We start from the raw sequence: 22,159 nt of genomic DNA on the forward strand, positions 1-22,159 counted from the left end.
TCCTCAAGTCATGTCCTCTCATACTAGACTCCCCCACCATGGGAAACAACTTTGCCACATCCACTCTGTCCATGCCTTTCAACATTAGAAACGTTTCAATGAGGTCCCCCCTTAGTCTTCTAAACTCCAAGGAGTATAATCCAAGAGCGGTCAAACATTCCTCATATGTTAATCCTCTCATTCCCAGAATCATTCTAGTGAATCTTCTCTGAACCCTCTCCAATGTCAGCACATCCTTTCTTAAATAAGGAGCCCAGAACTGTACACAGTATTCCAAGTTAGGTCTTACCAGTGCGTTATAGAGCCTCAACATCACATCCCTGCTCCTATACTGTATTCCTCTAGAAATGAATGCCAACATTGCATTCGCCTCCTTCACCACCGACTCAACCTGAAGGTTAACCTTAAGGGTATCCTGCATGAGCACTGCCAAGTCCCATTGCATCTCAGAACTTTGAATTCTCTCCCCATTTAAATAATAGTCTGCCGGTTTATTTCTTCTATCAAAGTGCATGACTGTACACTTTCTGACATTGTAATTCATTTGCCACTTCTTTGCCTATTCCCCCAATCTATCCAAGTGTTTCCTCAGCACTACAGGGCCTCCACCTATCTTTGTATCATCAGCAAACTTAGCCACAAAGCCATCTATTCCATAATCCAAATCGTTGATATACAACGTAAAAAGAAGCGGCCCCAACACGGACCCCTGTGGAACACCACTGGTAACCGGCAGCCAACCAGAATGGGATCCCTTTATTCCCACTCTCTGTTTCCTGCCAATCAACCAATGCTCTATCTACATATGTAACTTTCCCGTAATTCCATGGGATCTTATCTTGTTTAGCAGCCTCATGTGCGGCACCTTGTCAGAGGTCTTCTGAAAATCCAAATACACAACATCCACTGCATCTCCCTTGTCTAGCCTACTTGTAATTTCCTCAAAAAATTGCACTAGGTTTGTCAGGCAGGATTTTCCTTTAAGGAAACCATGCTGAGTTCTGCCTATCTTGTCATATGCCTCCAGGTACTCCATAACCTCATCCTTGACAATCGACTCCAACAACTTCCCAACCACCGATGTCAAGCTAATAGGTCTATAATTTCCTTTTTGCTTCCTTGCCCCCTTCTTAAATAGCGGAGTGACATTTGCAATCTTCCAGTCCTCTGGAACCAGGCCAGAATCTATAGACTTTTGAAAGATCATTGCTAATGCCTCCGCAATCTCCACTGCTACTTCCTTCAGAACATGAGGGTGCATTCCATCTGGTCCAGGAGATTTATCTACCCTTAGACTATTCAGCTTCCTGAGTACTTTCTCTGTTGTAATTGTGACTGCGCATATTTCTCTTCCCTGACACCCTTGAATGTCCGGTATATTGCTGAAGTCTTCCTCAGTGAAGACTGATGCAAAATACTCGTTCAGTTCCTCCGCCATCTCTTTATCTCCCATTATAATTTCTCCAGCATCATTTTCTATCGGTCCTATATCTGCTCTCACCTGTCTTTTACTCTTTATATACTTGAAAAAGCTTTTAGTATCCTCTTTGATATTATTTGCTAGCTTCCTTTCATAGTTCATCTTTTCCCTCTTAATGACCTTCTTAGTTTCCTTTTGTAAGCTTTTAAAAACTTCCCAATCCTCTGTCTTCCCACTAACTTTTGCTTTCTTGTATGCCCTCTGCTTTGCTTTTACTTTGGCTTTGGCTTGTCAGCCACGGTTGCATCCTTTTTCCATTTGAAAATTTCTTCATCTTTGGAATATATCTGTCCTGCACCTTCCTCACTTCTTGCATAAACTCCAGCCACTGCTGTTCTGCTGTCCTACCCGCTAGTGTCCCTTTCCAGTCAACCTTGGCCAGTTCCTCTCTCATGCTACTGTAACTTCCTTTACTCCACTGAAATACTGACACATCTGATTTCGGCTTCTCTTTCTCAGATTTCACATGGATACTTTATTGATCCCAAAGGAAATTACAGCGTCACGGTAGCATTACAAATGCACAGATATGCAAATATTAGAAGAAAAATAAGAAAGAATAAAAGATAAGTTATCTCAAACAATTGAACAGGAGGGAACACAAAGTACACTGCAGATGCTGTGGTCAAAGCAACACTTACAACACACTGGAGGAACTCAGCAGGTCGGGCAGCATCCATGGAAACATTGACCGCTCGTTTCCACAGACGCTGCCTGACCTGCTGAGTTCCTCCAGCGTGTTGAATGTGTTGCTTTGAACAGGAGGGAGTCATCACTTCCCCGGCTAGAGGTTGATTCATTATAAAGCCTAATGGTAAGAATGACCTCATATAGCGCTCTTTGGGGCAGTACAGCTATTACTAAAGTTTTAGTCTATTACTAAAAGTACTCCTCTGTTCAGCTAAGATGGCATGCAAAGGGTGAAAAACATTGCCAAGATTTTCTGTAGGGTCCTTTATTCCACCACCTATAAGTAGGTGGGTTGCTGGGCAGTTTGACTTGTTAGGCTTAAAGGACCTGTTCCACATTGTATCTCTAAATAAATAATACTGCAAATGCAAGCTAAAGTGCAGCTCTTTAAAACCTTAGTTAGACATCATATGAAGTATTGTGTTCAGTTCTGGTCACCTCACTATAGAAAGGATGAGGAAGTTTTAGAGGGGATGCAGAGGAGATTTACCAGGACACTGCTTGGATTAGAGAGCATCTTATGAAGATAGGTTGAGTGAGTTAGGGTTTTCCTCTTTGGAGTGGAGGAGCATAGGAGGTAAATGATAAAGGTGTGTATGATGATAAGAGGTAATGATGGAATGGACAGCCAGAGACTTTTTCCGAAGGTAAAAATGGCTAAAATGAAAGGGCGTAATTTTAACGTGATTAAAGGAAAGTAGAGGGTGGATGTCAGAGGAAACCTCTACACAGAGATTAGTTGGTGTGTGGAATGGGCTACCAGGAGTGGTAGTAAAGGCAGATACATTAGGGACATTTAAGAGACTCTAAAGCACATGGATGATTGAAACATGGAGGCTATGTAAAAGATCGACACAACAGTGTAGGCTGAAGGTTCTGTACTGTGCTGTAATTTTCTGTGATCAATCAGTTGCTAAATTCTTGTTTTTTCACATCCAAATATAAATGATAATATATGCCTACTTGTCAGAAAGAATAAGAATACAATGTGTGGTGTTTCCAGTTGCTAACACAATCTCATTATTAACCCTCGAGCATTTAGTTCTGCTGTTTGTAATCAACTCACCTAATAGCTGTGGATAGTTTCTACTCTGAGGTACTGAAAGTAATGAATTGAATTGAATTGACTTTATTGTTGTTTGGGGCCTATCAGTGGCATCAACAGAGCTCTAAGAAGAAGAAGTGTTTCTTGCAGGTTGGTGGCGGTTATTTAAAAAGAGAACTTCATGGGCATTTGTCCATTGTTTGGGGCCTATCAGTGGCGTCAACAGAGCTAGACGAGAGGTGTTTCTCGCTGGTCAGTGGCAGTTATTTAAAAAGAGAGCTTCAAGGGTGTTTGTCCATTGTACGGGGCCTATCAGCAGTGTCAACAGAGCTTGACGAACTAAATAAAAGTACGGAAGGGATAAGCGGAGAGGCCATTGACGGGAGTAGGTCGGTGGCAAGAGAAGCAGCGATAGGCTTTGGCAAGGAAGAGGTGTCGGCTCTGTGTAAAGCATCTGTTAAGGTTTCCTTTTTATCTTTTTTTCCTCTCTTACTGTACTATTTAAATGGCTGTGGTATGTTCTTCGTGCCGGATGTTGGACAACTGTGAGACCCAGAGTCTTCTGGGGAATTACGTCTGCATGAAGTGCATCCAGCTGCAGCTCCTTGAAGACTGTGTTATGGATCTGGAGCAGCAACTGGATGACCTTTGGCTTGTACGAGAGAGTGAGGAAATTATCGATCAAAGTTACAGGGAAGTAGTCACCCCAAAATTGCAGGAGGCGAGCAGCTGAGAGACTGTAAGGAGAAATAGAAATAAGCAGTTCAAGCAGAGCAGCCCTGTGGCCATTCCACTCAAAAACAAGTATACCGATTTGGACACTTCTGTGGGGGATGACCTCCCAGGAAAATGCCACGGCAACCAGGTTACAGGCACTGGTGCAGAAGGGAAAGAGAGAGAAGAAGGGAGTGGTAGTAAGGGGAACAAACAGGAGATTCTGTGGACATGAACAAAACACCCGGATGGTATGTTGCCTCCCAGGTGCTAGGGTCAGGGATTGTCTCAGATTGTGTCCACATTTTGGAGAGGAAGGGGACCAGCCAGATATCTTGGTACATATTGGTACCAATGACATAGGAAGGGAAAGCAATGAAGTCCTGAAAAGAAAATTTAGAGAGCTAGGTAGAAAGCTGAGAAGCAGGAACCTCCCAGGTAGTAATTTCTGGATTGCTGTCTCTGTCACACTCCAGTGAGGGTGGAAACTGTGATTTGGCAGATGAAACATGTGGCTGAGAAGCTGGTGCAGGGGGCAGGGCTTCAGGTTCTTGGATCATTGGGATCTCTTCTGGAGAGGTATAACCTGTTCATAAGTGACGAGTTGCAACTGAACCGAAGGGGGACCAATATTCTGGCAGACAGGTTTGTTAGAGCTGTTGGAAAGGGTTTAAACTAATTGGCAGGGGGTTGGGAACCGGACTGTAGGGACTCAGGATAGGACATATGGTAAAAAAGTAAAGATAGCATGCAGTCAGACTGTCAGGAAGGACAGGCAGGTGATGGGACTTAGTTGCAGCCAACAGGCTGTGTGTCAAAACATTAGGGATGCAGAATCAGAAAGGATAGCAAATACAGTACTCAAGGTGTTGTATCTAAATGCACATAGTATAAGAAATAAGGTGGATGATCTTGTTGCCAGGTATGATGTTGTGGCCATCACTGAATTGTGGCTGAAGGATGGTTGTAGTTGGGATCTGAATGTCCAAGGTTATACGTTATAACCACATAACAATTACAGCACGGAAACAGCCCATCTCGGCTCTTCTAGTCAGTGCTGAATGCTTACTCTCACCTAGTCCCACCTACCTGCACTCAGCCCATAACCCTCCATTCCTTTCCCGTCTGTATGATGAGTTATTCAAAAGTTTCCATCACTGGTTGTTCAGATTAAGACTTAAGATCATCGTGGAAATGTTTGAGAAAAGTGCTTCCAACTCAGCCTTTTTGGAAATGTTGATTGTCTGCCATATCTGACGATGCCAGGAAACCTATACGGGAAGGTTTTTAAAGTGGAAAAGCCATTGCACTGGAGCAGTTCCACTCATTCAACCTCAGAAGTCTGGGACCAGTAGTACGAGTAATTATCACAGCTGGGGTTTTCCTCGGTTGCAGTGGATAACGAAGACTACTTTTGTGCCTTGTCATGCCCTTCGTTCTCCACGGAGATTTATAGATCCATCTTCCTGGCCATTCAATCTCACTTGATTTCATCCACCTAGTCTGAGCAGATTTCACATGCTAGGACAGGCATGTCCCAAACTCACCTGAGTATGAGGCCACCAGCTACCTTCACCTGGTTTAGCCCACCTGTTGAAGCAGCGTACTGGAGTTTGGCTACTGTTACATGTGAACAGCTACTTGGAGCCACAGATTAGATCTGAGTGCCCGGTGGGGACTAAAAGTGAACAAGCTGCCCCAGAATTGGCACGACAAGGCCTTTCAGCAGAGGTGCTACCCCTTCCAGGACACCCCATACACCCCATGTGTCTGCTGGAAATAAGCTCTTTAAAAACTATCAGTACCTAATCCACAGTTACATCCTTTCTCAGATGATTTGTTAGTATGCAGTTAACTCCAGCATGGAAGTGTGTTACTTTTTCCATTCTGTGGTAATCAGTCTATAGTTTCTGAATGGAAAATGTTGCTAGAATCAGTGTGGAGTTTATTGATGGATGCCTCTATCTTTCAGTCGACTGCTTGTTAAAGTACACTGGCTATGGGAACGCGGCAGGACTACTCGCTGCCCACGGACTGCTGGCCGGAGGACGGGGAAGTGGGGTGTACTCTGACGATGAGGACACAGATACTGAAGAGTACAAAAGTGTCAAATCTTAGTAAGTAACTTTTTAAACAATTACACTGGTTTACCAGTGAGGTACAGTGAGAAGGTGAAACTTCAGATAGCAAACAGCAGAGGGACAATGAGTAAATTTTGGTTTTGATTGGGAATTGACTATTTATTCATTTCCATAAATACTGACCTGCTGAGTTCCTCCAGCATTTTGTGTGTGTTGCACTGGATTTCCAGCATCTGCAGAATCTCTTGTGCTTTTGAGTGGGGGGTGCATGACATTGGCTGCTAAAGGAGGACTAAAGTCTGTGAAAAGGGTAGCAACCTGCAATTGCCCCAATGGATGAGCTGCCATGGACGGGATACTTGTTAAAATTGGGGCTGTTGTGTTTGGTCCTGTGCACCCCATGTTCTTCACTCCCACTAGCCTGGGAAGTCAGCTTTCAACAGGAAAATACTATGGATGCCAGAAATCTGAAATAAAACACAAAATGCTAGAAAAATTGAATTGAATTGACTTTATTTCTTACATTCTTCACATACATGAGGAGTAAAAATCTACGTTGTGTCTCCATCTAAATGTGCAATCATAATAATTTGTAATAAATAGAACAGTCATGTAATATAGAGAACACTCAAATCAGCATGAGTTCATTATTCTGATGGCCTGGTGGAAGAAGCTGACCTGGAGCCCGTTGATCCTGGCTTTTATGCTGCATTACCGCTTCCCAGATGGTAGCAGCTGGAATAGATTGTGCTTGGGGTGACTTGGGTCCCCAATGATCCTACGGGCCCTTTTTACACACCTTGTAGATGTCCTGAATCATGGGAAGCTCACAACTACAGATGTGCGAGGCTGACTGCACCACTCTGTAGAGTCCTGCGATTAAGGGAGGTACAGGCCACGTGAGATCCTTGATGATGTGGATTCCGAGGAACTGTTTACCCTCTCAACCCCAGATTCATTGATGTCACTAGGGGTTAGCCCATCTCCATTACTCCTGTAATCCACAAGGAGCTGCTTTGTTTTTGCAACATTGAGGGAGAGGTTAACTTCTTAACACCACTGTGTTAGATAGAGAGATGACTTCTTCCCTGTAGGCCACCTCGTTATTGTTTGAGATAAGCCCAATCATTGTTGTGTATAAAGAGATTATCTCCATTTGTCACATGAACAAATTAAAAACATGCATTGAAATATGTTTTGTGTCATATCAAATCAGCAAAGATGGTGCTAGGCAGCTTGCAAATGCCACCATGCTTCCTGCACCAATATGGCATCTTTTTTTAAGCGATCCAGAACAATAATAGGCCCTTCTGGTCTAATGAACCAGCACTGCCCAATTACACCCTCTTATCTGACCAATTAACCTACTAACCTGTACACCTTTGGAATGTGGGAGGAAACCCACATTTGTCACAAGGAGAACATGCGTACAAACTCCTTACAGACAGTGATGGGAATTAAACCTGATCTTCCAGCCAGTGCTGTAAAGTTTTACACTAACCACTATATTACCCTGGACTAGGCAGGGTCATTAAAGAAACAGTTGACATCATTGATTTTTTACCTTTCAAAAGTTTTGATGAAATGCCACTGACCTCTGAAGAAACTTTGTTTCTTTCTCCTGAGGTACTACCTGACTTGCTGAATATTTCCCAAGTTGGCTACCTTTTTAGTGAACTTTGTTATAGTGTTTGTAAAAGGTACATTTTTATGGCAGTAATGAGGGAATTATCACTCTCTACTATGTGATTTGCAAAGCACACAGCAGAAAGAAAGTGGTCATTTTCTTTCTCTGCACACTGGGTGTTGGTCCTTTTTTTCATTGGGTTTCTTGCTTTGTGGCTGACTGTAAGCAGACAAATCTCAAGATTGTGTAATTTATACATACTTTGATAATAAATGTATTTTGGATCCTCTGAAGCTTCAGCTTTCTCTAATGATTAGTGTTAGCAAATGGTTGCAAAGTTGAAACCATAATTAACTCTCCAAATAACCTGAAGTTTCTTTGTTAATTTGAGAGAATTAACTTTAACCTGTCTCTGTGTACCTAATGTCAGTTTGTACATTTGGTTTGCAGTATTAACCCCATCACTGGCCATGTAGAAGAACCAGTACCCAATCCAATGGCTGGGATGACAGAAGAGCAGAAAGAGTACGAAGCAATGAAACTTGTCAATATGTTTGACAAACTTTCCAGGTATTTCCCTAATTTAAATTATTACTGTGTTTTGTTGTTACAGTTTTTTATTAAAGGCATTGTAATCGTACGTGATTTTAAGTTCTCAACTATTGACACACACTGCCTTAGTGCTAAAAGATTAAAGGGGATAGAATTTCTGAAGTATATCCAGAAAGGTTTTGTCAGGCAACATATAGACTGCTGTACTGGAAAAGGGGCTACACTCAACTTTAACCAATGACCTATCCAGACATCAGATGTTTGAGAGGAGGGGACTTCACTCAAGTCCACTGCCTGGGTAGAAAAAGGGAGCAGTGGTTCACAGCAGAGTAACAGATTTGACCAGCAACCAATCCACCTTTGAGATTGATTAGCAAGAACAAGTTAAAGGAAGGCAGGAGCAAGCACAGCAGCCATCGCCTGAGTGAACAGAGTCGGAGTGGCGATCCTGAGGCTTCAGCGAAGAGACCAGTCCGAGAAAGCCAAGAAAAGAAAAGCTCAAGTTTAAGATTTTTTTCCCTTCCCATCTTTATATCTGCTCAGCTGGGACAGTAGAGATGTCAGACAGGATAGTGCAAAGCTCCTCTTGCGAGATGTGGGAAGGCAGGGAGACTTCCAGTGTCCCTGACCACTACAACTGAGAGAAGTACATCCAGCTGCAGCTTCTAACAATCCACATTAAAGAGTTGGAGCTGGAACTAGATGAAGTCTGGATCATTCAGGAGGTTCATGTGGGAGGGCAGGGAGACTTCCAGTGTCCCTGACCACTACAACTGCAAGAAGTGCATCCAACTGCAGCTTCTAACAATCCACATTAAAGAGTTGTAGCTGGAACTAGATGAACTCTAGATCATTCAGGAAGCTGACGGGGTGATAGAACATAGAGAGAGGTAGTGACACCCAAAGTTCAGGACACAGGAAACTGGGTGACAGTCAGGAAGGGGAAAGGTATTAAGGAGCCAGTGCAGAGTACCGCTGTGGTCATCCCTCTCAACAATAGGTATGTCACTTTGAGTACTGTTGGGGAGGAGTTGACTGAACAGAGTAAAGTCACAGTGGTCGGATCTCCAACACTGAGATTGCCTCTGTGACTCAGAAGTGAATTGGGGAGAAGAGACACCTGTGATGATAGGGGATTCATCAGTTAGGGGAATGGACAGGAGGTTCTGTGGGTGAGAATAAGATTCCTGGATGGTACGTTGCCTGCTGGTTACCAGGGTCCAGGACATCTCAGATTGAAGCCTCAGCATTCTTTAGTGGGAGAGTGAACAGCCAGAGGTCATGGTCCATGTAGGAACCAATGACATGGGTAGGATGTGTGACGAGGTTCTCCATAAAGTGTTCAGGGAGTTAGGTGCTAAGTTAAAGGGCAGGATCTTCAGTGTTGTGATCTCAGGATTGCTACCCGTGCCACAAGCTAGTGAGGCCAGACCTAGGAAGATTATACAGTTTAATATGTGGTTAAAGTGTTAGTGTAGGAGGGAGGGCATAAGATTTTTGGATCAACAGGCTCTCCTCCAGGGAAGGTGGGACCTGTACAGAAGGGGTCGTTTGCACCTGAACCGAAGGGATCTAATATCCAGGTTTGTTAATGCTGCACGGTGAGGTTTAAACTAGAGTTGCAGGGTGATGGGAACCAAAGTGCCAGAACAGTTAGCGGAGAGGTTGTGGAAGCAGATGTTGGTAAGACCTCAGACAAAGTCAGGAATTAAAAGGTTGAGCATGGTTTGACTAGTGTCCTGAGCTGTGTATATTTCAATGCAAGAAGTATCATAGAAAAGATGGGTGAGCTTAGGGCATGGATCGACACCTGAAATTATGATTTTGTAGCCATTCATGAAACCTGGTTACAGGAGGGGCAGAACTGGCAGCTCAGTATTCCAGAGTTCCTTTGGTTTAGATGTGACATAGCAGGAAGGATTAAAGGAGGAGGGGTAGTCAGGGAAAATGTCACAGTAGTACCCTGTCAGTGATACCAACTAGTGAGGTGTTATGGGTGGAACTGGGAAATAAGAAAAGTATGACCACGTTAATCGAGTTATATTACAGTCAACCCAACAGTCCTAGGGATTTAGAGGGACAGATTTGTAAAGAGATCACAGACTGTTGCAAGAAACATAAGGTTGTTGTAGTAAACAAGAGAAAATCTGCAGCTGCTGGAAATCCAAGCAACAAACAGAAGATGCTAGAGGAACACAGCAGGCCAGGTTGCATCCATGGAAAAAAGTATAGTCAACATTTTGGGTTGAGACCCTTCAGCAGGAGTCCTGTTTTCCATAGATGCAACCTGGCCTACTAAGTTCCTCCAGCATTTTGTGAGGATGTTATAGTAGGAACTAGATGGGATAGAGTTCGTCAAGTGTGTTCAGGAAAGTTTCCTTCATCAGTATGGAAAAGTCCCAACAAAAATGTGTGTGATACTGGATCTGCTATTAGGGAATGAAGTGGAAGCATGAAGTTGCTCTAGCAGACAAAGTGAAGGCAAATTGTAAGGAATTCTACAGGTATGCTAAGAGCAAAAGGATTGCAAGGTGATGCTGAAAAAGCTTTTGATAGGGTTGAATGGACATACTTATTTAACGCTTTGAGATATTTTAATTTTAGTCCTAATTTTATATCATGGATCAAACTAATATATTATAAACCTGTTGCTTCTGTTCTTACAAATAATTACAGATCCTCTTTTTCTCAATTATCTCATGGTACGAGACAAGGTTGTCCCTTAAGTCCTTTATTATTTAATATCGCATTAGAACCTTTAGCCATTGCTATTCGTGAATCTCCTAATATTTTTGGTATTACCCGTAATGAGAAGTTATACAAGTTATCACTTTATGCTGATGTCTTGTTGTTATATATTTCCGATCCTGACAGGTCTATTCCCGCTATTTTATCCTTGTTGGCTCAATTTGGTAGTTTTTCTGGTTATAAACTAAACTTGGATAAAAGTGATTTATTCCCTTTAAACGCGCAAACTTTATTGAATGACAGGATACCATTTAAAGTTGTTACTGATAACTTTATCTATTTAGGTATAAAAATTACCAAGAAATATAAAGATTTATTTAGACTGAATTTTTTACCTATGCTCCATCAAATTCAACAACTTACTACAAGATGGTCTCCCTTATCCTTATCATTAGTTGGTCGGATTAATGCTATTAAAATGATGATTTTACCGAAATTTTTATATTTATTTCAAGCTTTACCAATTTTTATTCCTTAATCTTTTTTTGATAACATTGATTCAAAAATTTCCTCATTTGTGTGGCAAAATAAAAACCCCAGGTTAAGTAAAAGGCAATTACAAAAATCTAAAAAAGATGGTGGTTTAGCTTTACCTAATTTTAGATTTTACTATTGGGCGAATAATATTCGTAACTTAATATATTGGAAATTAAGATGTGGATTCACCATTGTGCCCACAGTGGGTAAATTTAGAATGCAATGAGGCATAGGGATATTCTCTATTCTCCGTTCTTGGTTCTTCTCTTCCTGCTGATTTAGTTAAATTCAATAAACAGATATCCAACCCTGTTGTCAAACATACATTACGAATTTGGTTTCAATTTCGTAAGTTTTTTACTCTGAAAAACTTTGTTCTTGATAGCCCTATTTTACTTAATTTTTTTTTCAAACCTTCTTTGACAGATCAAGCTTTTAGCATATGGAAAAGGAAAGGTATAAAATGTTTTTGTGATTTTTTTTTGAAGGTAGTTTGATGTCTTTCGACCAACTTTCCAACAAATTTAAGTTACCTAAATCTAATTTTTTTAGATATTTACAAATCAGAAATTTTTTTACATAAAGTTCTACCATCCTTCCCCAATTCAACTTCAATGGATTTTTCAGATTTGATTTTTACCTTAAATCCTTGTCAGAAGGGATTAGTAGCTTTTATTTATAATATGATTATGAAGATACAACCAGAAATATCAGGTAGAATTAAACAAGAATGGGAAAAAGAACTTCAATATAATATATCAACAGAAAAATGGGAAAAAATTTTACAAATGGTTAATTCTTTTTCTATATGTGCTAAACATGCTTTAATACAATTTAAGGTCGTACATAGAGCTCATGTGTCTAAAGATAAGCTTGCTCGATTCTATTCTCATATTAACCCTCAACGTGACAGATGTCATTCAGATGTGGCTTCATTGACCCACGTGTTTTGGTCATGTCCCACTTTATATAACTATTGGAAGGACATATTTGCTACCATTTCCTCAATTTGGAATATCGATTTACAACCTCATTTTATTACTGCAATTTTTGGTATACCAAATGAGGATGGTAATCAGTTTTCCCCTTCAATTAGACGAATGATTGCTTTTGTAACATTAATGGTCAGAAGGTCTATATTACAAAATTGGAAAGAAGTAAATCCTCCTACCACGTTTCAGTGGTTCTCTCAAACTATTTCTTATCTGAGCTTGGAAAAAATTAGAAGCACTATTTTTGACTCATCAATTAAATTTGAAGAAACTTGGGGACCGTTCATTCGACATTTTCATATGAATTAATTTGGCCTCTTCCAGACCTTATGGAAACTATGACGATTCAAGAGGAGGAAGTACTGGCGCTTTTAAGGAATATAAAAGTGGATAAATCTCCAGGTCCTGACAGGGTATTCCCTAAGACCTTGAGGGAAGTTAGTGTAGAAATAGCAGGGACTGACAGAAATATTTCAAATGTAATTAGAAACGGGGATGGTGCCAGAGGATCGGCGTATTGCTAATGTGGTTCCATTGTTTAAAAAGGGTTCTAAGAGTAAACCTGGCAATTATAGGCCTGATAGTTTGATGTCAGTGGTGGGTAAATTAATGGAAAGTATTCTTAGAGATGGTATATATAATTATCTGAATAGACAGGGTCTGATTAGGAACAGTCAGCATGGATTTGTGCGTGGAAGGTCATGTTTGATAAATCTTACTGAATTTTTTGAAGAGGTTATGAGGAAAGTTGATGAGGGTAAAGCAGTGGATGTTGTCTATATGGACTTCAATAAGGCCTTTGACAAGGTTCTGCATGGAAGGTTAGTTAGGAAGGTTCAGTCGTTACGTGTTAATATTAAAGAAGTAGAATGGATTCAACAGTGGCTGGATGGGAGATGCCAGAGAGTAGTGGTGGATAACTGTTTGTCAGGTTGGAAGCCGGTGACTAGTGCTGTACCTCAGGGATCTGTACTGGGTCCGATGTTGTTTGTCATTTACATTAATGATCTGGATGATGGGATGGTAAATTGGGTTAGTAAGTATGCAGATGATACTAAGGTAGGTGGCATTGTGGATAATGAAGTAAGTTTTCAAAGTTTGCAGAGAGATTTAGGCCAGTTAGAAGAGTGGGCTGAGCGATGGCAGATGGAGTTTAATGCTGTTAAGTGTGAGGTGCTACATTTTGATAGGAATAATCCAAATAGGACATACATGGTAAATGGTGGGGCATTGAAGAATGCAGTGGAACAGAGTGATCTCGGAATAATGGTGCATAGTTCCCTGAAGGTGGTATCTCATGTGGATAGGGTGGTGAAGAAAGCTTCTGGTATGCTAGCCTTTATAAATCAGAGCATTGAGTATAGGAGTTGGGATGTAATGTTAAAATTGTACAAGGCATTGGTAAGGCCGAATTTGGAGTATTGTGTACAGTTCTGGTCACCGAATTATAGGAAAGATGTCAACAAAATAGAGAGAGTACAGAGAAAATTTACTAGAATGATACCTGGGTGTCAGCACTTAAGTTACAGGGAAAGGTTGAAAAGTTAGGTCTTTATTCTTTGGAGCGTAGAAAGTTGAGGGGGGACTTGATAGAGGTACTTAAAATTATGAGGGGAATAGATAGAGTTGACGTGGATAGGCTTTTTCCATTGAGAGTTGAGGAGATTCAAACAAGAGGACATGAGTTGAGACTTAGGGGGCAAAAGTTTAAGGGTAACATGAAGGGAAATTTCTTTACTCAGAGAGTGGTAGCTGTGTGGAATGAGCTTCCAGTAGAAGTGGTAGAGGCAGGTTCGGTATTGTCATTTAAGGCAAAATTGGATAGGTATACGGACATGAAAGGAATGGAGGGTTATGGTCTGAGTGCAGATCAGTGGGACTAGGTGAGAGTAAGCGTTCAGCACAGAGTAGAATGGCCGAGATGGCCTGTTTCCATGCTGTAATTGTTATATAGAATGTTAATCCATGCGTGGGGCCAAAAAGATAGGGGAGATTTTCAATGCCTTCTTCGCATCTATATTTACTCAGGAGATAGATACAGTCTATAGAAGTGAGGCAAAGTGGCATCAACTTCATGGACCCTATACAGATTACAGAGAAGGTCTTTGCCACCCACCTTGAAGCAAATCAGGGTGTACAAATCATCAGGGCCTGATAAGGTGTTCCCTTGGAACCAACAAGAGGCAAGTACAGAAATTGCCAGGACTCTAGCAGAGATATTTAAAACATCCTTAGCAATAAGAGAGGTACCAGAGGATTAGATGATAGCCAATGTTGTTCTATTGTTTAAAAATGCCTCTGAACAGAAACCTGGAAGTTGTAGGCCAGTTAATCTGACATCAGTTGTGGGAAAGTTATAGGAAGGTATTCTAAGAGACTGGATATATAAGTTTTTGGATAGACATGGACTGATGAAGGATTATCAGCATGGCTTTGTGTGTGGTAGGTCATGTCTAACTAATCTTATAGAGATTTTTTTGAGGTATTTATCAAAAAAATGGATGAAGGCAAGGCAGTGAATATTGATTACATGGACTTTAGCAAGACATTTGACAAGGTTGCACATTGAAGGTTGGTCAAGAAGATTCATTCACTCAGCATTCGGGATGAGGTAATAATTTGCATTAGTCACTGGATTTGTGGGATAAGCCAAAGAGTGGTAGTAGAGGGTTGCCTCTCTGATTGGAGGCCTGTGACAATGGTGTGCCGCAGGGATCAGTGCTGGGTCCTTTGTTGTTCGTCATCTTTATCAATGATTTGGATGATAAATGTGGTTAATTAAATCAGCAAATTTGTGAATAACACTAAGTTTGGGGGATTAGTGGACAGTGAGGAAGACTATCATGGCTTGCAGAAGGATCTGCATCAACTGGAGAAGTGGGCTGTAAAATGGCAGAATGAACTTGATACAGACAGTGTGAGGTTTTGCACTTCGATAGGACCAACCCGGGTAGGTCTTATACAGTGAACAGTAGGGCACTGGGGAATGAGGTAGAACAAAGGATCTGGGAATACAGGTTCATAATTCATTGAAAGTTGTGTCACAGGTAGATAAGGGCCATAAAGAAAGCTTTTTGGCACATTGGCCTTCACAAATCAATGTATTGGGTATAGAAGATAGGGTGCTATGATGCAGTTGTACTAGGTTTTGATGAGGCCTAATTTGGAGTATTGTGTGCAGTTTTGGTTACCTACCTCCAGGAAAGACTTAAATAAGATTGGAAGAGTGCAGAGAATATTTACACAGATGTTGTCTCGTCTGGAGGACCTGAGTTATAAGGAAAGATTCAATAGATCTGACTATGTTCTTTAGGACTTTGAAAATGAGAGGAGCTTTGATAGAGATATACAAAATTATGAGGGATACAGATAGGGTAAATACAAAAGGGCCTTTTCCACTGAGGCTGGGTGAAAGGTGTAATATTTAAGGAGAATGTTAAGGAAACTTCTTCACTGAGGGTCGTGAGAGTGTGAAATGAGCTGCCAGCACAAGTGGTCAATACAAGCTTGATTTCAATGTTTAAGAGAAGTTTGGATAGGTACGTTCATAGTAGGGCTATGAAAGGTGCAGGTCATTGGGAGCAGGCAGTTTAAATTGTTTCAGCATGGATGAGATGGACTGAAGGGCTTATTTTTGTGCTGTACTTCTCTATGACTCTATGACTTCCTCTTCGAAAATGATGTCATGCTGAGGCTTTATAAAGCATTGGTCAGATCATATTTGGAGCATTGTGAGCAGTTTTGGGGCCATTTATCTAAGGAAGGATGTGCTAGCATTGCGGAAGTCCAAAGGAGGTTCATGAGAATGATCTCAGGAATGAAAAGGATAACATGATGAGGAGCGTTTGATGGCTCTGGGCCTGTACTTGCTGGAGTTTAGAAGAACAAGGGGGCATCTCATTGAAACCTATTGAATATTGAAAGTTCTTGACAGAGTGGATGTGGAGAGGATGTTTCCTGTAGTGAGAGAGCCATGGACCAGGGAGCACTACTTTAGAATACAAGGACATCCCTTTAGAACAGAAATCAGGAGCAATTTCTTTAGCCATAGGGTGGTAAATCTGTGGAATTTATTGCCACAGATGGCTGTGGAAGTCAAATCATTGGGTATATTTAAAGTGGAAGTTGATAGGTTCTTGATTATTATGAGTATCAAAGGTTATGGAGAGAAGGTAGGACAATGGGGTTGAGAGGGATAGTAAATCAGCCATGGTGGAATGGTGGAGCAGAGTTGATGGATCAAATGGCCTAATTCTGCTCCTATGTCTTATAGTCTAAATGAGGCAGGGAAAATGGTTGATGCGTTGGTGGGGGAGAACTTTGGGACTGGTGACCATATTTCTATTAGTTTCAAGATAGTCATAGGAAAACTGTAGGACTGGTCCTCAAGTTAAAGTCCTGGAATGTTAATTTTGATAACATTAGCTGGAAATCTCAAGATTTCAGGTTGTTTGCAAGAAGTGTTTGGTAAGTGGGTGGCTTTTAAAAAAAAATAGGAGAGGGATTGCTCAGGTATGCAGCCTTGCCCAAGTCACTGATTTAGCATTATTTGCACAGCTTTTACCTGCTGGATTGAAGGGGAAGGTAGGCTGGAGTAGGGAACCATTAATCACTTTGGATATTAGGCTTTGGTCAGGAAAATGTAGGTGTGTATCAGGTTTAGGCAGCTGGGATCAAGCAAAGCCCTCAAAGTGTATCAAAGATGTAGAAGTACACTTACAAAGGATATCAGGAGGGTAAAAGGGGGCCATGAGATATCCTTAGGAGGTAGGATAGAGGAGAATCCTAACAGATGCTCTAATTATGTTAATAATAAAAGGGTAGCCACAAGATTCAATGTGGTGTTCTATATGTGTAACCAGAGAAACGTAAGTAAATACTTCTCATCTATACTTGCTATGGAAAAGGGTGTGGAGGCTTGTGAGTTGAAGGGAGGTGATATTCTGGAGCAATTCAACATCACAAAGGAGGAGGTGTACAGATCCAGAAATGCATAGAGGTGTTTAAATGCCAGAGGCCTAAACAGGTGTATACTGGGATATTATAGGAAACAAGGGGACCTGACAAGATTTTTGTATCTTTGTTTGCCACAGATGAGGTCTGAAGTCTGGAGAATTGCTAATGGTGTACCTTAATTTAAACAGGGCAGCAGGGATAAGCCAGGGAACGGCAGGTCTGTGAGCCTAGCGTCACTAGAGATGAAGTTATTGGAAGGGATTCTGAGACAGGAGTTATTTGCATTTGGAAAGACAAAGATTAGACAGCAGGGCTTTGTGCATGGCCAGTCATATTGTGGAAACCTGAGTGAGTTTAATTTTAAATTTGACTGAATGAGGGAAGGGCAGCAGATGGGTGAAAAAATTCTCCCTTAATTCTCCTCCCAGTCTCCTACTCCTTACATTTCAACTATTCCCACTATTTATATCGTAGATACCTCTGATAAGAAGAAATGTTTCTCACCATCTACCCTATTTACTGTATGCCCATTTTTGTTCACTTCATTAAGGTCCTTCCCTTATCTATCCCTGGTCCAAGGGCAAATATCCCGTCTCCCTTCATAGCTGAAGCCCTCCACCACAATCACTACCCTGGTGAATCTTCTCTGTATTGTCTCCAGTGCAGTCACATCCTTCCTACAGTGTGGTGACCAGAACTGTACACAGTCCTCCAGCTGCGATTCACTTCATATTTTATAACATTACTCCATAACCTCCCCACGCTTGCATTCTCTGCGCTGGTTCATGAAAGCACCTTTCTCCAGCTGCTTTCTGTCACCTTCTCTATCTGAGCCACAGCTATAGGAATTCTCACCAATGTGGTCCTAGGTCCCTCTGTTCCACAGAATTTCTTAGGGTCCAACCATTAATAAGACTTTTCACTGGTGAAAAGTATGTACTGTATTCCTGCTGTCGGAGTAGAATAGTAATCAATAGCAAAATGATCCTGGGAATGAAAGGGATTTAATGGCTTTGAGCCTGTACTGGCTGGAGGGTGTGGTCTCATTGCAACCTACTAAATATTAAAAGGCATACACAGAGTGGATGATGTTGGAGAGGATGTTTCCAATGGGGAGTCTAGGACCAGAGGCCACAGCCTCAGAATAAGACATAGCTTTAGAACAGAAATAAGAAAGAATTTTGTTAGCCAGAGAGTGGTGAATCTGGAATTCATTGCCACTGGTCATGCTGGAGGCCAAGTCACTGGGCATATTTAAAGCAGAAATTGATAGGTTCTTGATTAGTCTTGGCATCAAAGTTACATGGAGAAGGCAGGAGAAGTTGAGAGGGATAGTAAATCAGCCAGAGTGATAGAGGCAGAATGAAGATTAGAGTGAGATGCAGGTGAGAGTATCATGGCGAGAGTAGAGGAGATGTCAAGCCTCTGCTTCTACTAACTAGTTTTAAAAACTAATATCTGATCAACCTTCTTGAAATTAATGACTGAAGTTTGTGGTCATGATTTTTGAAAAATGGACAGATGCCTGGTGATAAGGAATCATTCAAACTGCCCTGTTTATATTGATTAGACCCTGCAAAGGCAGTGTGCTGTAGAACTCCCAGGGATACAGCTGCTGTAGCAGACCCTGGGCAGCAGTACAGCAGTCAGGATGACAAACATTTCAACTCAGTATGAGACACCTGTTTAAATGTGATTTTAAGTTATTAGTGTACAATAGGGTTTGGGTTCTCAGAGTTATGCCCAGATTGTTTATTTTTCTGTCACTTCCATTCTTTGGTGAAGAAAATTCCACTGAAACATCTAAATGATATTAAACTGTATAATAAGATTACAAAATAGTTAAAGATGCTGCATATCTTTGTCATGGAAATCTGTATCATTAAGGACCCCATCACCCAGGACATGCCCTCTTCTCATTGCTACCATCAAGAAGGATATAGGAGCCTGAAGACACACCCTTAACATTTCAGGAACAATTTCTTTCCTTTGCTGAATTTCTGAATGAACAATGAACTCATGAACACTACCTTACTGAAAACTGATTCTGATTCTAAAGAAGCTGCATCTCTTTGTCATGGAAATCCACATCACTGAATAAATACTTAAATTTAAGGAATATTTGGGACTTGGATGGAGGCCAAGGAACAAACAGGGAGATAGGGGCAGGTGAACAAGACCCCACGCCTTGCAGCATTCCTTGAGATCCTGGCTGTTCAGTGATCTAACTCTGTGCATCCAGACCTTGTTATATTGTTTAAACAAATATGTTGACTTCAGATTTAAAACTCAAACTAATATCTGACCTGTCCACATCTCTGCCATTGGTTATATGCAGTCATTGTTTGTAACTTCGTTCCAGAAACTGGATCCGGTTTTTGACCTGGGCTCCAAGGCACAAACTAGAATCCAGTTTATTAGCAATGACACAAGTCACAAAATTAATTGTTTTGTGGCAGCAGTACAGTGCATACAGAATAAATTAGTATCAGTTACAATAAATAGAGAAATAAAAGAGAAATAGGTAGTGTTCATGAGTTCATGAGCCTTTGAAAGATCTGATGGTGGATGGAATAAACTGTTCCTAAAATATTGAATGTGGATCTTCAGGCTCCTGTACCCTCCTCCCTGATGGTAACAATGAGAAAAGGGCATGAACTGGACAGTGAAGGTCATTAGTGATGGATGTCACCTTCTTGAAGCACCACCTCTTGAAGGTGTCCTTGACGGTGGGGATGGGTATGTCCATAATAGAGCTGGCTGAGTCTGCAAACCGCTGAAGCCTCTTGTGCCCTGTGTGTGCACTGGAGCCTCAGTACCAGATGGTGATGCAACCAGTCAGAATACCACTGTACATCTATAGAAATTTGTGAATATATATTTATTTTGCATAGAATAGGCACTTCCAACCCTTCAAGCCATACTGCCCCAGCAACCCCCAACAACCCTGATTAACTGTAACCTAATCACCAGATAACCAGTTAACCTTCCTGGTATATCTTTGGACTGTGGGTGGAAATCAGAGAACCTGGGGGAAAACACACACATTCCAAGGTGCGGACCTATAGAGACTTCTTACAGATGATGACGGAATTAAACTCCGAACTCCAATTCTCAGGGCTATAATAACATCGCGCTAACTGCTACACTACCTTGGCACCTGATATTGGAAATAGTTGGTATAATTTTCGAGGATGTAACCAGGAAGTTAGACGGGGGAGATCCAGTGGATGTGGTGTACCTTGATTTTCAGAAGGCATTTGATAAGGTCCCACATAGAAGATTGGTGGGTAAAATCAAAGCTCAGGGCATCGGGGGGAAGGCATTGACATGGATAGAAAACTGGTTGGCAGATAGAAAGCAAAGGGTAGCGGTGAATGGGTGTTTCTCAGAATGGTAGGTCGTGACTAGTGGGGTGCCACAGGGCTTGGTATTGGGACCATAGCTGTTTACGATTTACGTTAACGATTTGGATGAAGGCATAAAAAATATCAGCAAATTTGCTGATGATACTAAGCTGGGTGGCGGTGTGACATGTGATGAGGATGTTAGGAGAATTCAGGGTGACTTGGATAGGCTGGGTGAGTGGGCAGATACTTAGCATATGGCGTTTAATGTGAATAAGTGTGAGGTTATCCACTTTGGGAGTAAGAACAGGAAGGCAGATTATTATCTGAACGGTGTAGAGTTGGGTAAGGGAGAAATACAAAGAGATCTCTGAGTCCTTGTTCATCAGTCACTGAAGGTGAATGAGCAAGTGCAGCAGGCAGTGAAGAGGGCTAATGGAATGTCGGCCTTTATTACAAAGGGAATTGAGTAAAAGAGCAAGGAAGTCCTCTTGCATTTGTACAGGGCCCTGGTGAGACCACACTTGGAGTATTGTGTACAGTTTTGGTCTCCAGGGTTAAGGAAGGACATCCTGGCTGTAGAGGAAGTGCAGTATAGATTCACAAGGTTAATTCCTGGGATGTCTGGACTGTCTTACGCAGAGAGGTTAGAGAGACTGGGCTTGTACACGCTGGAATTAAGGAGATTGAGAGGGGATCTCATTGAAACATATAAGATTATTAAGGGATTGGACAAGATAGAGGCAGGAAATATGTTCCAGATGCTGGGAGAGTCCAGTACCAGAGGGCGTGGTTTGAGAATAAGGGGTAGGTCATTTAGGACAGAGTTAAGGAAAAACTTCTTCTCCCAGAGAGTTGTGGGGGTCTGGAATGTACTGCCTCGGAAGGTAGTGGACGCCAATTCTCTGGATGCTTTCAAGAAAGAGCTAGATAGCTATCTTATGGATAGGGGTATCAAGGGATATGGGGACAAGGCAGGAACCAGGTATTGATAGTAATTGATCAGCCATGATCTCAAAATGGCGGTGCAGGCTCGAAGGGCCGAACGGTCTACTTCTGCACCTATTGTCTATTGTCTAATTTCCCCTTAAGATCTGTGAAAACTTTAATCAAAGCATCCCGTAACCTTCTACATCCCTGGAATACAATTCTAATATGTTTACATGTGTGCTCACTCCTTTTAAGTTAACCCTGCCATTCCAAATGTATTTCTGATAAAGCCCCATGACTAAAGAAGAATAAGTAAATAAGCAATAAATATCGAGAACATGAGAGTCTTTGAAAGTAAGTCCATAGGTTGAGGGAACATTTCAGTGGTGTGCTGAGTTCTCTGGTTCAAGAACTGATGGTTGAGGGGGTAAAAGGAACTGTTGCTTCCCCTCCGCCATGAACCCATGAACAATACCAAACTAATCCTCTTTTGCACTATTTATTGTTGTAGCTTATAAGT

General features: G+C 41.5%; 1 protein-coding gene across 2 annotated transcripts in view; it reads left to right on the plus strand.

The window, feature by feature from the left end:
- Positions 1-22,159, plus strand: part of ric8b (RIC8 guanine nucleotide exchange factor B) — a 111,350-nt gene that overhangs the window by 79,916 nt on the left and 9,275 nt on the right. For both annotated transcript variants that reach the window (XM_059978586.1, XM_059978585.1), the window contains 2 exons: positions 5,902-6,046; positions 8,088-8,207. In XM_059978586.1, the coding sequence (XP_059834569.1) occupies positions 5,902-6,046; positions 8,088-8,207 (265 nt within the window). The remainder of the gene's footprint in view (positions 1-5,901; positions 6,047-8,087; positions 8,208-22,159) is intronic.

This window comes from Hypanus sabinus, chromosome 8 (assembly GCF_030144855.1).
Source record: "Hypanus sabinus isolate sHypSab1 chromosome 8, sHypSab1.hap1, whole genome shotgun sequence".
In the NCBI taxonomy this organism is placed as follows: domain Eukaryota; kingdom Metazoa; phylum Chordata; class Chondrichthyes; order Myliobatiformes; family Dasyatidae; genus Hypanus; species Hypanus sabinus.